The 24,525-nt window shown below is 43.3% G+C and overlaps 1 protein-coding gene across 6 annotated transcripts in view; it reads left to right on the top strand.

Annotated features, from left to right (window-relative positions):
- LOC126294996 (neprilysin-2-like) overlaps positions 1-24,525 on the top strand; it is a 485,741-nt gene that overhangs the window by 125,896 nt on the left and 335,320 nt on the right. For 4 of the 6 annotated variants that reach the window (XM_049987243.1, XM_049987241.1, XM_049987244.1 and 1 more), the window contains exon 3: positions 18,049-18,108. The exons of the other annotated variants lie outside the window; for them this stretch is intronic. In XM_049987243.1, the coding sequence (XP_049843200.1) occupies positions 18,049-18,108 (60 nt within the window). The remainder of the gene's footprint in view (positions 1-18,048; positions 18,109-24,525) is intronic. 6 annotated transcript variants of the gene reach the window in all.

Below are 24,525 nucleotides of genomic sequence, written 5' to 3'. Positions count from 1 at the left end.
GCAAGTCCTCCAGCGCTTACAAAGTGCATAGATTCCTTTAGAAATAAATTCTTTTGGTAGTCTGCACAACCACTCGTGCACCGCGCGGCGTACCTCTTCGTCAGAACGGAACTTCTTTCCTCGCATTGCGTCTTCGAGTGGTCCGAACATATGGAAATCACTTGGGGCAACGTCTGGTCAGTATGGTGGATGAGGAAGACACTCAAAATGCAGCTCTGTGATTGTTGCAGCTGTTGTACGGGCAGTGTGTGGCCTTGCATTGTCATGTTGGAAAAGGACACCTGCTGACAGCAATCCACGCCGCTCTGATTTGATTGCAGGCCGCGGATGACTTCTTAGGAGATCTGTGTACGATGCACTCGTGACAGTGGTCCCTCTAGGCAAGTAATGCTCCAAAATTACGCCTTTTTTCGTCCCAAAAGAGAGTCAGGATAACCTTCCCTGCTGACGGTTCTGTTCGTAACTTCTTTGGTTTTGATGATGAGGAATGGCGTCATTCCTTGCTCGCTCTCTTCGTTTCCGGTTCGTGGAAGTGAACCCAGGTTTCGTCCCCAGTAACGATTCATGCAAGGGAGCCATCACCTTCTCGTTCAAAGCGCTGAAGAAGTTCTTCACGAGCATCGACACGACGTTCTCTCGTTTCAGGAGTCAGCTGCCGTGGCACCCATCTTGCAGACACTTCGTGAAACTGGAGCACATCATGCACAATGTGGTGTGCTGACCCGTGACTAATCTGTAAACGTGCTGCAGTGTCATTCAGTGTCACCCGGCGGTTTTCCTCCACTACGGCTTCAACCGCTGCAGTGTTCTGTGGAGTCACAACTCGTTGTGCCTGGCCTGGCGGAGGAGCATCTTCCACTGAAGTCACACCATCTGCGAACTTCCTACTCCATTGGTAGACTTGCTGCTCTGACAAACATGCATCACCGTGCTGAACCTTCATTCGTCGATGAATTTCATTAGGTTTCACACCTTCACTGCGCAAAGTCGAATAACAGAACGCTGTTCTTACCTGGTGCAAGTCGCAAGTGGGGTACCATCTTTATACTGATACTGCGACAGTGTGGTTGTGATATTCGCTATTTTTGACTTCATTAAAACAGCAAATAGTTAATACTTTCAGCCAGAAGGCAAATACTTGTTTATAAAAAAAGATTAATGTATAATAAGGCGTCGCATAGCGACGGTGGGATTTTCTAAATAATGTAATTCGTCGTCTTTGGGCGGCAATATAAACAGAAGAAAACGGATAGATATGCGATACTTCACTATTTTGTTCGCTGAACAAATGAAGCCTTGAGCGCTAAATCACTTGTACTGTTTTTCTTAAGTAAGACGGGCGCAGGTTTGTGGCGCTCTGACCTAATTTTTTACTAAATAAATAAAAACGTGTTCCGTCTAAGTTTGAGTGAAGTGTAAGAAGAACTGTTATAACTTATCGTGACGACGCACGAGCGACTCAAGAGGACAATGGCTATATAAAAGAGCGCTCAATGGACATGAAACGGACGTAAAAATCTACCGTCATTGTAGTACTAAGCTTAAGGTACGATATATGTTTTAGTTATAATAAATATTTGTTCTGGGAACACTGAACCATTTATCAGTGTTCATTCCTATCATCTCCTCAGTATTATTTTCATTTTAATTATGCATTTTGCTAACATCACAGACACCAAGATCAGCAGTCCAATGTGCGTGTTACAGTGATTAAAAAGAAAACTGTTTTATCGTCTTCTTGCATCAGCTTTAATATTGAATTTCCGTTTTGTGTGATGATACAGTTGTTTTGCGCCCTTAAGAACTTTCTGGTCCCTTAGGAAATTGTTTTATCATAACAATAACTTCACCATCGGGTATGGTCGTATCTACGATCACGAAGTAATTAGAAAGACGGTAATGCAATTTCTGAATCAATAGCACGCTAGCTGTGACTGCTTCACGGCACGCGAAACTACAATTGAAGACTATTCACATTTCATGATGCAATATTTTATGACAATGGTCAATCAATGATTCTTGCGCCAATTGTGATTGATAGAACAGTAAGCGAAATCTCAAACTCCAAAGTTTCTATTGAATAACAACATCACTTTTATTTTGTTACATCACAGTGTGCATCTGCACTATGCTGCCACCTACAGGCCATTCTGCACGCCGTTTGGAGCACGCTTACCAACTTACAGGATAACGGCGCGAAATTTCGATTTGTTATTACAAATCTAAGGTTTTCATTTGACTCGCCCTCGTATGCCGTATTACTAAAGACAGTACGCATTTATCTGTCCTTTGCAGTTCATTCTCTTGAACAAATCATCCAATTTTTGTGAAATTGTAATCATTTGTTTGTCTGGACACGTTCATCAGATCTGTCGATTTCCATTCCATTCACATAACTCCGCCGTGGTTCGCTGTGTGCTTTTTTTGTCTTAAACTGTATTTTGGAAATACTGATAAGATGAAGCGACAAGCTTATTGGACATGAGTTAAGACGACAGGGAGTAACGTCCCTGGCACCAGAGGGAGTTATAGAGAGTATAAACCGTTCGAAGCAGCATAATTTGGAACCGCCTTCCTAAAACTGTATTTGTAGGCATACATACAATGAAACTAGGAGTCCACGATGCTGTTATTACATTCAATTGTGGTAATATTGGAAAGTGTTGGGTACTGAAAAGCCTGGGAATTAATCCTGGTGGAAATACGATCACTGGGCTGCAACGTTGAGATAAAATGAGAACAGCCGACGCAGACAGATCTGCATCTAATATGGCCAAGAAGACAAGACAAACATCCAGAAAGGTGAAAAAGAAGCTGGAAGAACAGCTAGAGGCCAAAGAAGGGCCATCTTATGCAGCAGGACAGTTTTAATTAGCCGTAAGTAACAAATTTCAGAAGTTTTTCTTTAAAGTCAACGTCCCACAAACTAAAATTTGCAGTACATATGCCCCAGTGTATCAGAAACTATCATAGATAAATGAATGAAATTTTCAGAGAATCTGCTTACATAAAAAGCCACCTCTGGTACTACATTCATAGATGGGAATAGATCCGTCAAAAGGCAGTGGGCGCAGATGCTCCTCTGAGATGAAGAGGTTGAGAAAGGCGCCGTAGGCCACAGAGGTCCTCATGCAACCTCTCAGAAGACGGTTAGTAGCTCCGCTCCGGAGTTTTAGTATGCTTACAACCTCGGCGAAACGAAAAGCAGACGCTGTCCGCACTCCAAAGAACTCCTTTTTTCCACTCTGGCGGATTTCCAACGGGACCCGTATTAAACTTTCAGGTGGTGTTTGTTAAGACAAGGTACTGCCCTCGTGTTCGCTGTGAAGTCGCCAGCGAATGTAAGCAAGTGTGTTTACCGGAGACCTGAAGAGGTGCTTGGGCCGAAACGGCGTCATCGCGCTGCGAATCTTTTAAGTGCCTGTTAATTTCAGAATTTCAGCTGCGATACTTCAAGCAGACGATATCCGCGTCCTTAGAGCCTCCGGGCTTTTCCCGAAATACCTGCCAGCCACACACGTAATCATGCAGGTGTGAGTGTGGTATGTGTGCGACTGCGCATTCTACTCTGTAGAGGTTTTTTCCTGATGCCGACGTTTGCACGTCCCTGGGTATTTCCGCACCGCAACCAGCTAATGCACCAGTAATTTGTCTTCAGTTATTCATTTTGCACGTCGCGTTTTGCACAGACGTGACAGGTATTTCAGCACAAGTTATTTATTGCAGCTGTTGCTTCCCCAGCCGTGGTGTTACGTTCTTAAAAAATATCTCATTTTCTTATTACGTTGAATGAATGTCTGAACTGTGGAATGGGTACTGAACTCGAATTATCGTGTAGCGTGTTGTAAGTGCAAGTGGTGTGCAAAAACTTTACACGAATTGACTGCCTAATGCAACTCCCAATAGCAATAAAGAAATCGGGCCGGCCGCTGTGATCGAGCGGTTCTAAGCGCTAGTCTGGAACCGCGCAAACCGCTAAGGTCGCAGGTTCGAATCCTGCCTCGGGCATGAATGTGTGTGCTGTCGTTAGGTTAGTTAGGTTTAATTAGTTCTACGTTCTAGGCGACTGATGACCACAGATGTTAAGTCCGATAGTGCTCAGAGCCATTTGAACCATTTTTGAAAGAAATCGGTCACTGCAAAAACACAATCAACCCCTTAGGCACTGTTTATGTGCCACGCCCACTTTTCTGTCACACATTTTTCTGCATATATTTTAGATCTTTATATCCCCTACATTGCACATTAGGAATTGTTTTACTCCCGAGTGTGTTGGCTATCCTTGTAATGCAATGGTCGGTATTCTTTCGTTGCTGCTGTTTCTAAACAACACGCTTTCAAACACACTGTTAGTTTTGTTCAAGTGTGATTGCGAGTAGCTGTTATACTTACGGTTGCATTGCTTGTTTATATGTTTTTTTGTGTTTATTGAAATGACGAAACGTAAAGGCATTTTCAAGAAACGACAATTTAGAGGAAACAAGTTTAGAAAGCTTTCTGTACAAGAGGTTATGTCGTCTGCCAACGACGTTTCTAATTGTAATTAAGGCCAACAATGTGGTGAACTCTAACCCATATGTAGATGCCATTATTAGCAAAATAGAATGTGCAGGCCATGTTCAAAAACGTTTGGGAACAAGGCTGAGAAAACTAACTGTTGATATGAGAGGAAACTTAAGGACATGGGAATTGGATAAGCTGAAAGAACCAGAGGTTGTACAGAGTTTCAAGGAGAGCATAAGGGAACAATTGACAGCAATGGGGGAAAGAAACACAGTAGAAGAAGAATGGGTAGCTTTGAGGGATGAAGTAGTGAAAGCAGCAGAGGATAAAGTAGGTAAAAAGACGAGGGCTGCTAGAAATCCTTGGGTAACAGAAGAAATATTGAATTTAATTGATGAAAGGAGAAAATATAAAAATGCAGTAAATGAAGCAGGCAAAAAGGAATACAGACGTCTCAAAAATGAGATCGACAGGAAGTGCAAAATGGCTAAGCAGGGATGGCTAGAGGACAAATGTAAGGATGTGGAAGCTTATCTCACTAGGGGTAAGATAGATACTGCCTACAGGAAAATTAAAGAGACCTTTGGAGAGAAGAGGACCACGTGTATGAATATCAAGAGCTCAGATGGCAACCCAGTTCTAAGCAAAGGAGGGAAAGCAGAAAGGTGGAAGGAGTATATAGAAGGTTTATACAAGGGCGATGTGCTTGAGGACAATATTATGGAAATGGAAGAGGATGTAGATGAAGACGAAATGGGATGTAAGATACTGCGTGAAGAGTTTGACAGAGCACTGAAAGACCTAAGCCGAAACAAGGCCCCCGCAGTAGACAACATTCCATTAGAACTACTGACGGCCTTGGGAGAGCCAGTCATGACAAAACTCTACCAGCTGGTGAGCAAGATGTATGAAACAGGTGAAATACCCTCAGACTTCAAGAAGAATATAATAATTCCAATTCCACAGAAAGCAGGTGCTGACAGATGTGAAAATTACCGAACTATCAGTTTAATAAGTCACAGCTGCAAAATACTAATGCGAATACTTTACAGACGAATGGAAAAACTGGTAGATGCGGACGTCGGGGAGGATCAGTTTGGATTCCGTCGAAATGTTGGAACACGTGAGGCAATACTGACCTTACGACTTATCTTAGAAGGAAGATTAAGAAAAGGCAAACCTACGTTTCTAGCATTTGTAGACTTAGAGAAAGCTTTAGACAATGTTGACTGGAACACTCTCTTTCAAATTCTGAAGGTGGCAGGGGTAAAATACAGGGAGCGAAAGGCTATTTACAATTTGTACAGAAACCAGATGGCAGTTATTAGAGTCGAGGGGCATGAAAGGGAAGCAGTGGTTGGGAAAGGAGTGAGACAGGGTTGTAGCCTCTCCCCGACGTTATTCAATCTGTACATTGAGCAAGCAGTAAAGGAAACAAAAGAAAAATTTGGAATAGGTATTAAAATTCATGGAGAATAAGTAAAAACTTTGAGGGTCGCCGATGACATTGTAATTCTGTCAGAGACGGCAAAGGACTTGGAAGAGCAGTTGAACGGAATGGACAGTGTCTTGAAAAGAGGATATAAGATGAACATCAACAAAAGCAAAACGAGGATAATGGAATGTAGTCAAATTAAATCGGGTGATGCTGAGGGAACTAGATTAGGAAATGAGACACTTAAAGTATTAAAGGAGTTTTGCTATTTAGGAAGTAAAATAACTGATGATGGTCGAAGTAGAGGGGATATAAAATGTAGACTGGCAATGGCAAGGAAAGCGTTTCTGAAGAAGAGAAATTTGTTAACATCGAATATAGATTTATGTATCAGGAAGTCGTTTCTGAAAGTATTTGTTTGGAGTGTAGCCATGTATGAAAGTGAAACATGGACGATAACTAGATTGGACAAGAAGAGAATAGAAGCTTTCGAAATGTGGTGCTACAGAAGAATACTGAAGATAAGGTGGATAGATCACGTAACTAATGAGGAGGTATTGAATAGGATTGGGGAGAAGAGAAGTTTGTGGCACAACTTGACTAGAAGAAGGGACCGGTTGGTAGGACATGTTCTGAGGCATCAAGGGATCACAAATTTAGCATTGGAGGGCAGCGTGGAGGGTAAAAATCGTAGAGGGAGACCAAGAGATGAATACACTAAGCAGATTCAGAAGGATGTAGGTTGCAGTAGGTACTGGGAGATGAAGCGGCTTGCTCAGAATAGAGTAGCATGGAGAGCTGCATCAAACCAGTCTCAGGACTGAAGATAACAACAACAACATGAGAGGAAAAAATTTAGAAGATAGGAAATTGTTGACCGGACAGGGTCGCTTAACTGAAACTGAAACAGAAAACTTGCAGCTATACTATGGGCAGGCAATTAGGAGAAATAAAGAAAATCCGAGGCAATGAAGGGAGATGTTTGGGCCATATTCTTCCATAAGTCCTCTAGTGGTGATAAGCCATGTCATCAGGAAAAAATTCGTGGTGCAAATACAATAGGGATCAGGCAACTGGACAATCTTACTCTCACCAGCATTCTGTTCCTGCTGCTGTTATTACAGCAGTTAAAGAGACTTGGCTCATCCTGACCTAAGGAAATGTCTGCATGAGCAGGCACAGAACCCAAATGAATGTTTCAGCAGCATAATTTGGAACCGCCTTCCTAAAACTGTATTTGTAGGCATGCATACAATGGAACCACGAGGCCATGATGCTGTTATTACATTCAATTGCGGTAATATTGGAAAGTGTTGGATACTGAAAAAGCTGGGAATTAAACCTGGTGGAAATATGATCACTGGGCTGCGACATTGCGATGAAATGAGGATAACAGGCGCAGACAGGTCTGCATCTAATATGACCAGAAAAGCAAGACAAACATTGACGAAGGTGAAAAAGACGCTGGAAGAGCTGTTAGAGGCCAAAGAAGGGCCAACTTATGCAGCAGGACAGTTTAATTATCTGTAAGTAACAAATTTCAAAAGTCAACTTCCCACAAACTAAAATTTTCAGTACATATGACCATTGTATCAGAAACTATCATAGATAAATGAATGAAATTTTCAGAGTCTCTGCAGAACGTGAAAAGCCACCTCTGGTACTACATTCATTAATATTCCCCCGTTAGGAAGTTCAGAGAAAATATTTTTTGCAGAAAAACTTTATATTTTTTGTTAATAAATTTCAAAAAGTATTTCTTAAAAACTATGAAATGGATAAAGTAGATTTTAGTACAGTTGACTCTATTAGTATCATGTAACGTACAGTAAAAATATTAACGTCCTGCATCACACAGTTTTTTTTTCAGAAATGGGTCAAATACTTGCCTAAATTAACATGGGTTAGATAGGCAGGGTGTGGTCCCCTTAAATCTAAAGCAGCAACGGAGTAACGCGATATATCCTGCTCTCTCATGGGAAAAAAATGCTAGCTACAGACTCAGCAGTGTGCAATGCTCGCCATAATACTTGAAATGCACATGCAGTTCTTTTGGCTGATAAACGATATCATTTAAGAAACATCCAACGTCTTTGACACGGACCGTGAGGCGATACTGATTATGATGAATTACTAACACAGAGTTTTTTATAGCAAAATTATACTGCAAGTTAAGTTTGTCTTTTCAAAAACACCTGACAATTGAAGTTACATTACTCACAATTGATTCACAAACTGTGAGGTTTATACAGCAAGCATAATGTAACCTCTCTAATCCAACATAAATGCAAATCATTAAATTACACATAGCTCTGTTAATAAATCTTAAAAACATTACAAAAGTGAAATAGCTAACTACCCTTTTTATCAAAATGGTTTACGTACGTTCTGAAGTTACTCAGCAATTACAAACCGTCAGCCAACTCATTTATACTAACGCGCTGACAAAAGCAAAAATCAGAAATATTTAACATCTTTACCTTGCTTGCATGAAGACTTTTGCTTCCAACTTCAACAATATTGACATACCTATATTAATCTGAAACTTGGTGGCTTCACACAGCACACCACAAAAACTGCCTACTCCATCGGCTTTCTCTCACACACAGCTAGAACTGAGCGCAAAGCGCTTTATTACTCAAACACTATAATAACCCGTAAATATTTCTGGAGTGAGCATTCACATGCGCAGAACATATTTTGTCTTGTCAACATACATTGCCGTCCTGGTCACGTGTTCTCGGGACGTCTGTGTTTGTCCGTATAGCGTCCTGTATGTTTCGAATGTCACTACATACCTAGTACAGACGGATTCTTTTCGTACGTGTCGTGAATTATTTGTATATGTTGCGCAGACATTTTAACAGTATCCATATGACACAGGGAATAAACCAGCTACGTAACTTTTAAGGGCAAGTGATATTACATTCTGCTTCTTTGCGATAGGTGTCACAGTTCAGATGCACTCAATTTTTGGTAGTTTTCGGTATGATACGGCACTTTATAGTATTGCAGGGCCTGACGTACATTTTTGCAGTGATAGTCTTGCAAAACGACTCGACAGTACGCTAGTACTTTTGCAAGTGTCCGAAAATCACCGAATTTGCCACACATTAGCGATTATATCCCTGCTAATTCGCCCTTTTTCTGCTATTTCTGCTAATTTATTTTCTTATTTTTGCGACCTAAAGCAATTTTTCTTACTGGTGGCACTTTGAAGTATTTATTTAACGCATTTTACGTACTTGCTCCAGGTTTCTTAAATAAGTAGTAGACTGAGTAATCTATATACATAGTTGACAAGCACTGATAAATACATGGAGGATAGTATTTGCTGAAACAACTAACCATTCCCTTTCCTGTTCCACTAGCAAATTTAAGAGAGGAAGCGATTGTTTGTAAGCTTTTGTACGAGCCGTAATATCTGTTACATAGTCATAAAATCGTAGAAAAATAGGTCTGCAGAATCAAGTCTTAATTATAAGGCGTCTCGAAATTTTTAAACATACACAGTGTCTATTACTAATATGATAACTATAATTAGAGCCACATGGTATGTACCTATGAAAAGTTACTATCCCTCCTTTCACATATTTTTCTTTGCATCCGTAGCAACAACAGTAATTCACCCTCGCTATTACACTATTAACACACGGTGAAACACAACAAAAACTCTTGATATTATAAACTTCAAACGCTGCAGAAAGCACACACGCACAGCTAAGTTCCAAAAACACGTGACAATCCCGGTTTAATGTTGACAACATGGGCAGAACGCAATGCTCACTCCAGAGATATTTACTCTATGTGATAACCTCAGACCAGAAGCAGTATCTCTGGGTCTGCTGTCTTACACAATAGGCGATATAAAGCCTATAAAAGATATGCATCGTTTTATAAAGTCATATTCGGGTGAAACATATGAATGTGCCCCAGTAGACTCCTTTCAGAGGTTACGAGCTTCGCTGCTGTTGCGTTTTTTTTTTTTTTTTTTTTTTTTTTAAAAAAAAAGATCGCCTTCATAGGAGTGCTCCAAACTGCTAGAGCCGTGGACAGAGAATTATCGACGGATGATTGGCGAAAAGTGTGGAGAAACTCTAAAGTCAGGTTTATGCCGGGCAGAACGAAAACGAACAAAGCAGCAACGACAAGAAATTCGTCAGTGTTCACCGCCATTCGATCGTTTCCAGCAACAGGCGTTTGCATTAGAGGGAAGGCAACAGAACTCGGCATAACGAGTAGGTCTTATCGTTTTTTGGGCGCTAATAATCGCCACACGGGGTACCACACTGTACCGACAGAGAGACGATGTTAAAAGTTGATATTCAGAGCGGATTATCTTGCATAGCTGGCGCACCGATTTTCGCTCGAAGTAAGCAAAATGGCGCAGGACAAGAAGAATTTAGGTGTTTCAGTTCCTATTTAAGCACTGAAATGAGTGAGTGCATCGCACTAACAGAGAGACGTAGGCAAAATTGGTCAAAAATGATACAAGGTGTACGACTTTATTTCCGCCGTTTTTTCCCCAACATTTGAGGCTTTAATGAAACAAATTGGTTACAAATGTATGATTCAAAGTATTTTACATCGCTGGCCACTACTTTCTCCCATCTTGCGGGCAATGTACGAAAAAATTGTTCATGTTTTGAAGCGATCTACGAACCCATCCAATTTGTGACTTCTTCATGAGATCAGAAGTGTTGGTCAGCCAGGTCATGCGCCATTGATCTAAATAGGTGATGGTCAGAGGGAGAAATGTCTGCAGAATACGGCGGCTGGGGTAGGACTTCCCATTCTAACGTTTCCAAGTACGTTTTGACCTCTTTCGCAACGTGGTGTCTAGCGTTGTCGCGCTGCAAAATCACTTTATCATGCCTCTCGCTGTATTTCGGCCGTTTGTCTTTTAATGCTCTGCTCGAACGCATTAAATGCGTTCGATAACGAGCGCCTGTGATTCTTTCACTCGGTTTTAACACCTCATAGTACACGACGCCGAGCTAGGGTTATCGTAATGAACCAATTTTTCGTCCCCGGTCACAATGCGATGCAGAAATCCCTTCCGTTTTGCCTCTGAAGCAACTGTTCACAAACACACAAACGCCGTTCAACGTCTCTCGGTTTCAGCTCACACGGGGCCCAAGTTCCTTCTTTCTGAATCATGCCCATAGCCTTGAGCCGTTATAAATGGCTTTCTTTGTCACTCCCACTAATCGTGCCAATTCTTCTCGAGTTTGATGCGAGTCTTCACTCGGCAATGTCTCCAATTCTGCATCTTCGAAAACATTCTCTCTTCCAGCACTATCCCGGTCTACGACGTTAAAATCACCGTTCTTGAAGCGTTGAAGCCACTCACGACACGTTCTTTCATTAATAGCGTCCTTAACATAGGTACTTGACCGCATTCTATGAGACTCAGCCGCTGTTTTCTTCATACTGAAACAAAACAGTAACATCTCCCCCAAATGACGAGAATTAGGCTCCTAAACTGACATTTTCGATCAAGAACGACTTCATGATGCAGACGCAAATCGACTAATGTTTGAATGAGGTTATGTTGACCGAGGTCCAAGCTAATTGTCTGACGTCTGCGATCTGTTTCTTTCGACCGCTACTTACCGTTGTGGCGCGCCTATCAGCAAAAGGCGGAAGCAGAGTTGTACACCACGTATATTTTTTTTTCTATCACAGAATTCTGTAGCATGTTAGAAGTACTTTATCCAATTTTGAGAGATTGATTCCAACTACAGATGATGAAAAAGCTGTCTTGTTTCAATCACTGACCTGCGCAACTCCCACTTTTCTAGACGGCACTCTTCTTGCTTGCGATGTTTTATTACTTCCTGCTGTAATAAAAGCATCGGAAGAGTACTGAACGCTGCAGACCCGTTTACGTCGTGTTATCTTTGCCTTCCGCTAGCTACACTACTGGCCATTCAAATTGCTACACCAAGAACAAATGCATATGATAAACGAGTATTCATCGGACAAATATATTATACTAGACCTGACATGTGATTACATTTTCACTCAGTTTGGGTGCATAGATCCTGAGAAATCAGTACCGACAACAACCACCTCTCACCGCAATAAAGGCCTCGATACGCCTCGGCATTGAGTCAAACAAAGCTCGGATGGCGTGTACAAGTACAGCTGCCCATGCAGCTTCAACACGATACCACAGTTCATCAAGAGTAGTGACTGGCGTGTTGTGACGAGCCAGTTGCTCGGTCACCATTGACCAGATGCTTTCAATTCGTATGAGATTCGGAAAATGTGCTGGCCAGGGCAGCAGTCGAACATTTTCTGTGTCCAGAAAGGCCCGTACAGGACCTGCAACATGCGGTCGTGCATTATCCTGCTGAAATGTATAGTTTCGGAGGGAGCGAATGAAGGGGAGAGCCACGGGGCGTAACACATCAGAAATGTAACGTCCTCTGCTGAAAGTGCCGTCAATGCGAACAAGAGGTGACCGAGACGTGTAACCAATGGCACCACATACCGTCACGCCGGGTGATACGCCAGTATGGCGACGACGAATACTCGCTACCGATGTGCGTTCACCGCAATGTCGCCAAACACTGTGATGCTGTAAACAGAACCTGCATTCATCCGAAAAAATGACGCTTTGCCATTCGTGCACCCCGGTTCGTCGTCGAGTACACCATCGCAGGCGCTCCTGTCTGTGATGCAGCGTCAAGGGTAATCGCAGCCACGGTCTCCGAGCTGATAGTCCGTGCTGCTGCAAACGTCGCCGAATTGTTCGTGCAGATGGTTGTTGTCTTGAAAACGTCCCCATTTGTTGACTCAGGGATCGAGACGTGGCTGTACGATCCGTTACAGCCGTGCGGATAAGATGCCTGTCATCTCGACTGCTAGTGATACGAGGCTGTTGGGATCCAGCACGGCGTTCCGTATTACCCTCTTGAACACACCGATTCCATATTCTGCTAACAGTCATTGGATCTCGACCAACGCGAGCAGCAATGTGGCGATACGATAAACCGCAATCGCCATAGGCCACAATCCGACCTTTATCAAAGTCGGAAACATGATGGTACGCATTTCTCCTCCTTACACGAGGCATCACAACAACGTTTCACCAGGCTACGCCGGTCAGCTGCTGTTAGTGTATAATAAATCGGTTGGAAACTTTCCTCATGTCAGCAGGTTGTAGGTGTCGCCACCGGCGCCGACTTTGTGTGAATGCTCTGAAAAGCTAATCATTTGCATATCACAGCATCTTCTTCCTGTCGGTTAAATTTCGCGTCTGTGGCACGTCATCTTCGTGGTATAGCAATTTTAATGGCCATCAGTGTATCTTTGATAGTTATTATTGTCTGTGGTTCAGAGATACAAACATTTCAGTTCCTGCTGTTAGTCTGAGAATCACGACTGTGTTCCAACTTCTCGTATGATTTACCATTTAAATGCCAATATATAGTGCTAAAGTGTTTAAGAAAGTGGCTAAAGCTCGCCATTTATGAATGAGTAAACAGTTTCTACAAGTGAGTCAGCATAATTCAGCTAGGACGAAGAGCAGTTCACAGAAGAAACTTGGAACTGGTGTAGAGTTTGAGTCCACTAAAGACGAAATGAACAGTTGTTTTAGGTTTTAGGTTTGGCAATGTCAGACATAGGACTTAATTTGAGGAAGAAATTTCTGAGAATTTACGTTTGGAGCACAGCATTGCACTGAGAGAATCGAAACATTTGAGATGTGGTGCTGCAGCAGAACTTTGAAAATTAGGTGGACTGATAAGGTAAGGAATGAGGAGGTTCTCCTTAAGACATTTGATGGAATAACAACTTCCATGGTACTACGAGAGTCAGTCAAATGAAAATCTTATTTTTTTAAAATATTATTTGTTGTGCAGAAGTAGTACAAAGCTGTATCACTTTTCAACATAATCTCCCCCACGCTCAATGCAAGTCCTCCAGCGCTTACAAAATGCATAGATTCCTTTAGAAATAAATTCTTTTGGTGATCTGCACAACCACTCGTGCACCGCGTGGCGTACCTCTTCATCAGAACGGAACTTCTTTCCTCGCATTGCGTCTTCTAGTTGTCTGAACATAAGGAAATCACTTGGGGCAAGGTCTGGTGAGTATGGTGGATGAGGAAGACACTCAAAACGCAGATCTGTGGTTGTTGCAACTGTTTTACAGGCAGTGTGGGGCCTTGCATTGTCATGTTGGAAAAGGACACCTGCTGACAGCAATCCACGTCGCTTTGATTTGATTTCAGGCCGCAGATGATTTTTTAGGAGGTCTGTCTATGATGCGTTGGTGACAGTGGTCAATCTAGGCATGTAATGCTTCAAAGTGACGCCTTTTTCGTCCCAAAAGAGAGAGAGCATAACCTTCTCTGGTGATGGTTCTGTTCGAAACTTCAAACTTGGTTTTGGTGATGAGAAATGGCGCCATTCCTAGCTCGCACTCCTCGTTTCCGGTTGGTGGAAGTGAACCCAGGTTTCGTCTCCAGTAACGATTCATGCAAGGAAGCCGTCACCTTCTCGTTCAAAGCGCCGAAGAAGTTCTTCACGTCGTTCTCTCGTTTCAGGAATCAGCTGCCGTGGCACCCATCTTGCGGACACTTCGTGAAACTGGAGCACATCGTGCACAATGTGGTGTGCTGACCCGTGACTAATCTGTAAACATGCTGAAATGTCATTCAGTGTCACTCGGTGGTTTTCTTTCACTATGGCGGTATGTTCTGTGGAGTCACAACTCGTTGTGCCTGACCTGGACGAGGAGCATCTTCCACGGAAGTCACACCATTTGCGAACTTCCTACTCCATTCGTACACTTGCTGCTGTGACAAACACGCATCACCGTACTGAACCTTCATTCGTCGATGAATTTCAACAGGTTTCACACCATCACTGCGCAAAAACCGAATAACAGAACGCTGTTCTTACCTGGTGCAAGTCGCAAGTGGGGCGGCCATCTTTATACTGATACTGTGACGGTATGTCTGCATCTGCACTATGCTGCCACCTACAGACCATTCTTCACGCTGTTTGTAGCACACTTACCAACTTACAGGATAACGGCACTAAATTTCTATTTGCTATTACATATTTAACGTTTTCATTTGACTCACCCTCTTAGATGGAGCTGTATAGAGTGAAAACAGTAGAGGGAGACAGAGATTTCAATACATCCAACAAATAATTGAGAATGTAGATTTCAAGTGCTACTCTGAGATGAAAAGGTTGCCACAGGAGAGGAATTTGTGGCGGACCGCATCAAACCAGTAACAAGACTGACGACTCGAAGAAAACTGTCCTTTTTTTTTATTAAAATATAAAGTCAAGTCGGTGACATTTCCGTCTTCGGTCTACTTTATGTGACCGGGGTATATGGTCAACTACCATTGTTATTAATTGGAACTACATGCTAACTTCTTGTGTGCCAGAAGGGACACACATAAACTATTTCACATGTGTGTACGCATTCAGGTTTAAATTAACTGCCTTTGAGAGAGGTAATGGAGGCAGACCTCGAAATGGCTCGTGGAGTACAAGCAATACAACACTGAAGCGAGAAAAATGTTACATTTTTACTAAGCCACCGTAAATTTTGCTGCTCCATATTTCATTCAAAGTACTTCGTAATTTATAGTTTTGTTGTTGTTGTTGTCTTCAGTCCTGAGACTAGTTTGATGCAGCTCTCCATGCTACTCTATCCTGTGCAAGCTGCTTCATCTCCCAGTACCTACTGCAACCTACATCCTTCTGAATCTGCTTAGTGTACTCATCTCTTAGTCTCCCTCTACGATTTTTACCCTCCACGCTGCCCTCCAATGCTAAATTTGTGATCCCTTGATGCCTCATAACATGTCCTACCAACCGATCCCTTCTTCTAGTCAAGTTGTGCCACAAACTTCTCTTCTCCCCAATCCTATTCAATACCTCCTCATTAGTTACGTGATCTATCCACCTTATCTTCAGTATTCTTCTGTAGCACCACATTTCGAAAGCTTCTATTCTCTTCTTGTCCAAACTAGTTATCGTCCATGTTTCACTTCCATACATGGCTACACTCCAAACAAATACTTTCAGAAACGACTTCCTGATACATAAATCTATATTCGATGATAACAAATTTCTCTTCTTCAGAAACGCTTTCCTTGCCATTGCCAGTCTACATTTTATATCCTCTCTACTTCGACCATCATCAGTTATTTTACTTCCTAAATAGCAAAACTCCTTTACTACTTTAAGTGTCTCATTTCCTAATCTAATTCCCTCAGCATCACCCGATTTAATTTGACTACATTCCATATCCTCGGTTTGCTTTTGTTAATGTTCATCTTATATCCTCCTTTCAAGACACTGTCCATTCCGTTCAACTGCTCTTCCAAGTCCTTTGCCGTCTCTGACAGAATTACAATGTCATCGGCGAACCTCAAAGTTTTTACTTCGTCTCCATGAATTTTAATACCTACTCCAAATTTTTCTTTTGTTTCCTTTACTGCTTGCTCAATATACAGATTGAATAACATCGAGGAGAGGCTACAACCCTGTCTCACTCCTTTCCCAACCACTGCTTCCCTTTCATGCCCCTCGACTCTTATTACTGCCATCTGGTTTCTGTACAAATTATAAATAGCCTTTCGCTCCCTGTATTTTACCCCTGCCACCTTTAGAATTTGAAAAAGAGTATTCCAGTCAACATTGTCAAAAGCTTTCTCTAAGTCTACAAATGCTAGAAACGTAGGTTTGCCTTTTCTTAATCTTTCTTCTAAGATAAGTCGTAAGGTCAGTATTGCCTCATGTGTTCCAACATTTCGACGGAATCCAAACTGATCCTCCCCGAGGTCTGCATCTACCAGTTTTTCCATTCGTCTGTAAAGAATTCGCGTTAGTATTTTGCAGCCGTGGCTTATTAAACTGATAGTTCGGTAATTTTCACATCTGTCAGCACCTGCTTTCTTTGGGATTGGAATTATTATATTCTTCTTGAAGTCTGAGGGTATTTCGCCTGTCTCATACATCTTGCTCACCAGCTGGTAGAGTTTTGTCATGACTGGCTCTCCCAAGGCCGTCAGTAGTTCTAATGGATTGTTGTCTACTCCAGGGGCCTTGTTTCGACTCATAATAAATTACACTTGTAAGATCTCCAGTGGTATATCACATATAAAATAATCACGAAATGTTCTGTTTTACTGCACACTACATTGACGATACCTGATTGGCGGGAACCGTCAATTAGTACCTACTGCAATCGTAACTTTTTTGAGGATTTAGTAATCTAGCGTTAAATAAACATTTTGTAACTTTCTTCTGTCATCAAACGCGAATAACTATCATACGTCTTTCGAGGCAGAACGCGATGTGGATGTTTCTAAATTCACGAAAATTTCCGAATACCTCGATGCTATTCGAAATTATTTCACGTCGAGCAAGCTGACTTTTAAGGCTTCTCAACAGTGAAGCAGAAATTCCCCATCTTCTTTCATTTAATTAAATTCTTTGACAGCTGGCGAGAAAAAGACAGTTAAATTAACTAAATTCCTAATTTATTATCATCCTACTCCTTAATCTTGCGCCACGTACCTCCAGTTAATTAATTTTCCTTTCGCCTTCCCTAGACTTGAGGGGAGAGCAAACTTCAGTATTCTTTGAGGTAATGCAGAAATGTTGTTTTCTCGACCGTTCATCGATCTAAGGTCACGTTTTGTTTTCGCAGTGGGGTACTTCAGGTAACTGAAATTTATTCTGAGGAAACAGAACGTTTAAAAAATCGCACGCACGTGCACAGAACGGCTTTGCGAATTAGTAAGGGAAACTGGCGAGTTACTCGTTGCACGGACCTTGTTCTTAGTATGGTGTGAAGGTTTCAACAAATTTACGGAGACGCCATCTTTTCTCTATGACTTCCCCCTTAGGGGATTCTTTAGAGTTTCAGATGTGTTACTACTTCACAAGCGAGGTAATGTTTTGAATATTTGTTGTTAAACTGCTTATATATATAGCTCAATGTTTATGACGTTGTGTCTCCTGTACAGTGTGTTGTCCAATGATGTTGTTTGAAAACTGGGTTGCGAATAGGGTTAGTAGCAAAAAAGTAATACACTCATGTTCATATTGTTCTCGGTTTTGCAGCCGGATCATGTCTTCGTCCAGACACAATATTTTGAAGAACCAGCTGGCCGCCATCTTCAGGTGAGTTCCGACTAGGCAGTGCACAGAGAAAATTTTTGATCATAGTATGGTGAAAGGAGAAAAATCTGAAAATCAAGACATTGAGAAAAGATGTAGAAAAGATTCACTGATGTATGCTATGTTAGGTTCCAGACCAGGTACTTGAATAGCTATAACTGTTCTAAGCAGATACCAGTTACGTGCAACTCTGGATTTTTGGAATGCTTTAAAACATGTCATGGGGTTACATTGAGGGCCTACAACTGAGGCTGTTATATGCCAGGATCCTATAATTGGTTATGTGGTCTCTGAGCTGGTGACAGACTACGCAGAAAGTCCACGAGTGACTATCTTTCCATGTTAGGGTTGTAGTGTTTCATTGGCATATAAGAAGCGACTCGCAGTATGTCTGTCATTAACAGAATCTGAATTTGTAGCCTTAAGTGTGTCAACTAGTGAAGCCTGTTGGCTCAGTAATTTGCTTCATAGTTTTTCTGGCAGTCAAAGAGCTGTTTCACATTATGCAAGCTGTACTTTGCAAGAACCCACAGTTCCATCATAAAATAAAACATACACTCCTGGAAATGGAAAAAAGAACACATTGTCACCGGTGTGTCAGAACCACCATACTTGCTCCGGACACTGCGAGAGGGCTGTACAAGCAATGAGCACACGCATGGCACAGCGGACACACCAGGAACCGCGGTGTTGGCCGTCGAATGGCGCTAGCTGCGCAGCATTTGTGCACCGCCGCCGTCAGTGTCAGCCAGTTTGCCGTGGCATACGGAGCTCCATCGCAGTCTTTAACACTGGTAGCATGCCGCGACAGCGTGGACGTGAACCGTATGTGCAGTTGACGGACTTTGAGCGAGGGCGTATAGTGGGCATGCGGGAGGCCGGGTGGACGTACCGCCGAATTGCTCAACACGTGGGGCGTGAGGTCTGCACAGTACATCGATGTTGTCGCCAGTGGTCGGCGGAAGGTGCACGTGCCCGTCGACCTGGGACCGGACCGCAGCGACGCACGGATGCACGCCAAGACCGTAGGATCCTACGCAGTGCTGTAGGGGACCGCACCGCCACTTCCCAGCAAATTAGGGACACTGTTGCTCCTGGGGTATCGGCGAGGACCATTCGCAACCGTCTCCATGAAGCTGGGCTACGCTCCCGCACACCGTTAGGCCGTCTTCCGCTCACGGCCCAACATCGTGCAGCCCACCTCCAGTGGTGTCGCGACAGGCGCGAATGGAGGGACGAATGGAGACGTGTCGTCTTCAGCGATGAGAGTCGCTTCTGCCTTGGTGCCAATGATGGTCGTATGCGTGTTTGGCGCCGTGCAGGTTAGCGCCACAATCAGGACTGCATACGACCGAGGCACACAGGGCCAACACCCGGCATCATGGTGTGGGGAGCGATCTCCTACACTGGCCGTACACCTCTGGTGATCGTCGAGGGGACACTGAATAGTGCACGGTACATCCAAACCGTCATCGAACCCATCGTTCTACCATTCCTAGACCGGCAAGGGAACTTGCTGTTCCAACAGGACAATGCACGTCCGCATGTATCCCGTGCCACCCAATGTGCTCTAGAAAGTGGAAGTCAACTACCCTGGCCAGCAAGATCTCCGGATCTGTCCCCCCATTGAGCATGTTTGGGACTGGATGAAGCGTCGTCTCACGCGGTCTGCACGTCCAGCACGAACGTTGGTCCAACTGAGGCGCCAGGTGGAAATGGCATGGCAAGCCGTTCCACAGGACTACATCCAGCATCTCTACGATCGTCTCCATGGGATAAAAGCAGCCTGCATTGCTGCGAAAGGTGGATATACACTGTACTAATGCCGACATTGTGCATGCTCTGTTGCCTGTGTCTATGTGCCTGTGGTTCTGTCAGTGTGATCATGTGATGTATCTGACCCCAGGAATGTGTCAATAAAGTTTCCCCTTCCTGGGACAATGAATTCACGGTGTTCTTATTTCAATTTCCAGGAGTGTACAAGTGTGAAAACTTTTATTTGTAAGAGAGAAAGTTTTTACTAACGAAGTTATGTTAAAGCACATTAGCTAAAATGACCAACAACCTTATGTTCTAACAAAGCCAGTAGGTAAAATAAAATTTCCAAAATTTAGACCCTTGTTAGGACTTGGTTAGAGTTTATAATAAATAACAATGATAGAGAGTGTTAATGGTACAATATTAATGCTATCTCGAAAACGGAATACTGTTTTTCTATAATTTGCACTAGCTTCCATTCTTTAGATGCTTTTGATAATTCTGTTTACTCTATCTGTGTGTCTTTCTCTGTCATTAGTTGTAAGCAGTTGCACATTACAATAAACTCTGCTCAAACAAGGTTAATTTCACGCTTTATTTACATTACTGGCCATTAAAATTGCTCCACCAAGAAGAAATGCAGATGATGAATGAGTATTCATTGGACAAATATATTTTACTAGAACTGACATGTGATTACATTTTCAAACAATTTGGGTGCATAGATCATGAGAAATCACTACCCAGAACAACCACCTCTGGCCGCAATAACGGTCTTGATACGCCTGGGCATTGAGTCAAACAGAGCTCGGATGGCGTGTACAGGTACAGCTGCCCGTGCAGCTTCAACATGATACCACAGTTCATCAGGAGTAGTGACTGGCGTTTTCAGTAGGTGAGAGATCTGGAGAATGTGCTGGCCAGGGCACCAGTCGAACATTTTCTGTATCCACAAAGGCCCGTACACGACCTGCAACATGCGGTCGTGCATTATCCTGCTGAAATGTAGGCTTTGGCGGGGATCGAATGAAGTGTAGAGCCACGAGTCGTGACACATCTGAAACGTAACGTCCACTGTTCAAAGTGCCGTCAATGCGAACATCAACACGCCGTGATGGCCATGACGTATACACAATTCCACTGTGCGTTCATCGCGATGTCGCCAAACAAGGATGCGACCATCATGATGGTGTAAACAGAACCTGGATTCATCCGAAAAAATGACGTTGTGCCATTCGTGCACCCAGGTTCTTCGTCGGGTACACCATCGCAGGCGCTCCTGTCTGTGGTACAGCGTCAAGGGTAAACACAGCCACGGTCTCCGAGCTGATAGTCCGTGCTGCTGCAAACGTCGTCGAACTGTTCGTGCAGATGGTTGTGGTCTTGCAAACGTCCCCATCTGTCGACTCAGGGATCGAGACGGGGCTGCACGATCCGTTACAGCCGTGCGGATAAGATGCCTGTCATCTCGACTGCTAGTGATACGAGGCCGTTGGGATCCAGCACGGCGTTCCGTATTACCCTCCTGAACCCACCGATTCCATATTCTGCTAACAGTCATTGGATCTCGACCGACGCGAGCAGCAATGTGTCGGTACGATAAACCGCAACCGCGATACGGTACAATCCGACCTTTATCAAAGTCGGAAACGTGATGGTACACATTTCTCCTCCTTACACGAGGCATCACAACAACGTTTCACTAGGCAACGCCGGTCAACTGTTGTTTGTGTATGAGAAATCGGTTGGAAACTTTCCTCGTGTCAGCACGTTGTAGGTGTCGCCACCGGTGCCAACCTTGTGTGAATGCTCTGAAAAGCTAATCATTTGCGCATCACAACATCTTCTTCCTGTCGGTTAAATTTCGCGTCTGTAGTACGTCGTCTTGGTGGTGTAGCAATTTTAATGGCCAATAGTGTATTATGCCTGATTATAGTATCAAGAATGGTTAGACTTGAGTAGAACACAAGAGATATGTACCTCCACTTACATAAACCAATTTTGTCGAAAGAAAAAGTTACAGCATTTTTGTAATAGGCTAATTTTTTGGGAATTGGTATGACTTACTCATGTGATATGCTTGTGGAATAAGGTTGAAACTTCGCTGCAGTGTCTCTAGTGGCTGTTGTACAATCAGATGGTGAAATAACAACACGGATCAATGAGGCGTGATTTCGAGTGCCAGTTTTTGCGTCTGGTTGAAACCGGTCAGTTAATAACGGACTTTGCTGTTATTCGGGAGGGCCGTACTATTTTCGGAAGCCACACGACGGCTGCCTCCGGCAAGACAGCATCGACTTTCACTGCGATGCTTAGATCGATAATCGCCGTTATTACATCCAGCGAGCTACAGCAGCGACACGCGGCGGCAAAAACTGGCAACAGCGACTTCCGGATTCAGTGGCTCCGGTCCCCACGATGTGTGCTATGGGTCGTGCATCGGAGAGGGTGCTTAAACGTGAAGTCCTTCTCCTTATTCATTGAGATATTTTCGTTTTTTGTTCACACATACACCACTCTCACTACTTTTACTATTTCATCCAATTCTCCTCATGTCGTCCTTAACTTTTGCTCCTCTGCCTAACTAAATAATCAATTTATTGCGAATCCCTTGACCAACTTAAAGTCCCGAGCGACTGGAAAAAAGCGCATGTGACGCCTGTATATAAGAAGGGTAGAAGGACGGATCCTCAAAATTACAGACCAATATCCTTAACATCGGTTTGTTGCAGTATTCTCGAACATATTCTCAGTTCGAATATAATGAATTTCCTTGAGACAGAGAAGTTGCTGTCCATGCATCAGCACAGCTTTAGAAAGCATCGCTCCTGCGAAACGGAACTCGCCCTTTGTTCACATGATATCTTGCGAATCGTGGATGAAGGGTATCAGACGGACGCCATATTCCTTGACTTCCGGAAAGCGTTTGACTCGGTGCTCCACTGCAGACTCCTGACTAAGGTACGAGCATATGGGATTGGTTCCCAAGTATGTGAGTGGCTCGAATACTTCTTAAGTAATAGAAAACCCAGTACGTTGTCCTCGATGGTGAGTGTTCATCGGAGGTGATGGTATCATCTGGAGTGCCCCAGGGAAGTGTGGTAGGTCCGGTTTTCTATCTACATAAATGATCTTTTGGATAGGGTGGATAGCAATTGCGGCTGTTTGCTGATGATGCTGTGGTGTACAGGAAGGTGTCGTCGTTGAGTGACTGTAGGAGGATGCAAGATGACTTGGACAGGATTTGTGATTGGTGTAGAGAATGGCAGCTAACTCTAAACACAGGTAAATGTAAATTAATGCAGATGAACAGGAGAGAGAATCCTGTAATTTTTGAATACTCCATTAGTAGTGTACCGCTTGACACAGTCACGTCGATTAAATATTTGGGCGTAACATTGGAGAGCGATATGAAGTGGGACAAGCATGTAATGGCAGTTGTGGGGAAGGCGGATAGTCGTCTTTGGTTCATTGGTAGAATTTTGGGAAGATGTGGTTCATCTGTAAAGGATACCGCTTTTAACGCTAATACGACCTATTCTCGAGTACTGCTCGAGCGTTTGGGATCCCTATCAGGTCGAATTGAGAGAGTACATAGAAGCAATTCAGAAGCGGGCTGCTACATTTGTTACTGGTAGGTTTGCTCATCACGCGAGTGTTACGGAAATGCTTCAGGAAGTCGGGTGGGAGTCTCTAGAGGAAAGGAGGCGTTCTTTTCGTTAATCGCTACTGAGGAAATTTAGAGAACCAGCATTTGAAGCTGACTGCACTACAATTTTACAGCCGCCAACTTATATTTCGCGGTAAGACCACAAAGATAATATAAGGGCTCGTACAGAGACATTAGGCAGTCATTTTTCCTTCGTTCTGTTTGGGAGTGGAACAAGGAGAGAAGATGCTAATTGTGGTACGAGGTACCCTCCGACACGCACCGTATGGTGGATTGCGGAGTATGTATGTAGATGTAGATGCTACATCCGCCAAAAATGTTTTATGCAACTGGACATAATGATCAGTTAGTGGCAATCCGTGTGAGTCGAAAAGGACTTTGGCACTTTGGAACGGTACAGAAGTTTATTGAGATAACTTACAGAATCGGGAGAGCTGTCATTTTGTAGCAACCAACCCCAAGTTTCAAATAAAAGTGTCACGGCCCCGTTTTGGTTTGATGTGACCAACATTTGTGATGTGGCAAACGTCAAATTGTTTAATTTCTTCCCACGCCCGTTGCAGCAAATGGGGCGTAACTCAGGCCACAGCAGCGTAGATTCGATTTTACAGGTCGGGTAATTGTTTGGTAGGGGAGGAAGAGAATAGAAGCTTTCGAAATGTGTTGCTACAGAAGAATGCTGAAGATTAGATGGGTAGATCACATAACTAATGAGGAGGTATTGAATAGAATTGGGGAGAAGTGGAGTTTGTGGCACAACTTGACCAGAAGAAGGGACCGGTTGGTAGGACATGTTCTGAGGCATCAAGGCATCGCCAATTTAGTATTGGAGGGCAGTGTGGAGGGTAAAAATCGTAGAGGGAGACCAAGAGATGACTACACTAAGCAGATTCAGAAGGATGTAGGCTGCAGTAGGTACTGGGAGATGAAGCAGCTTGCGCAGGATAGAGTAGTACGGAGAGCTGCATCAAACCAGTCTCAGGACTGAAGAC

Source organism: Schistocerca gregaria, chromosome 11 (assembly GCF_023897955.1).
Source record: "Schistocerca gregaria isolate iqSchGreg1 chromosome 11, iqSchGreg1.2, whole genome shotgun sequence".
In the NCBI taxonomy this organism is placed as follows: domain Eukaryota; kingdom Metazoa; phylum Arthropoda; class Insecta; order Orthoptera; family Acrididae; genus Schistocerca; species Schistocerca gregaria.
Note: the sequence above shows the minus strand (reverse complement) of the source record. Positions and strands in the feature narration are given on the sequence as shown.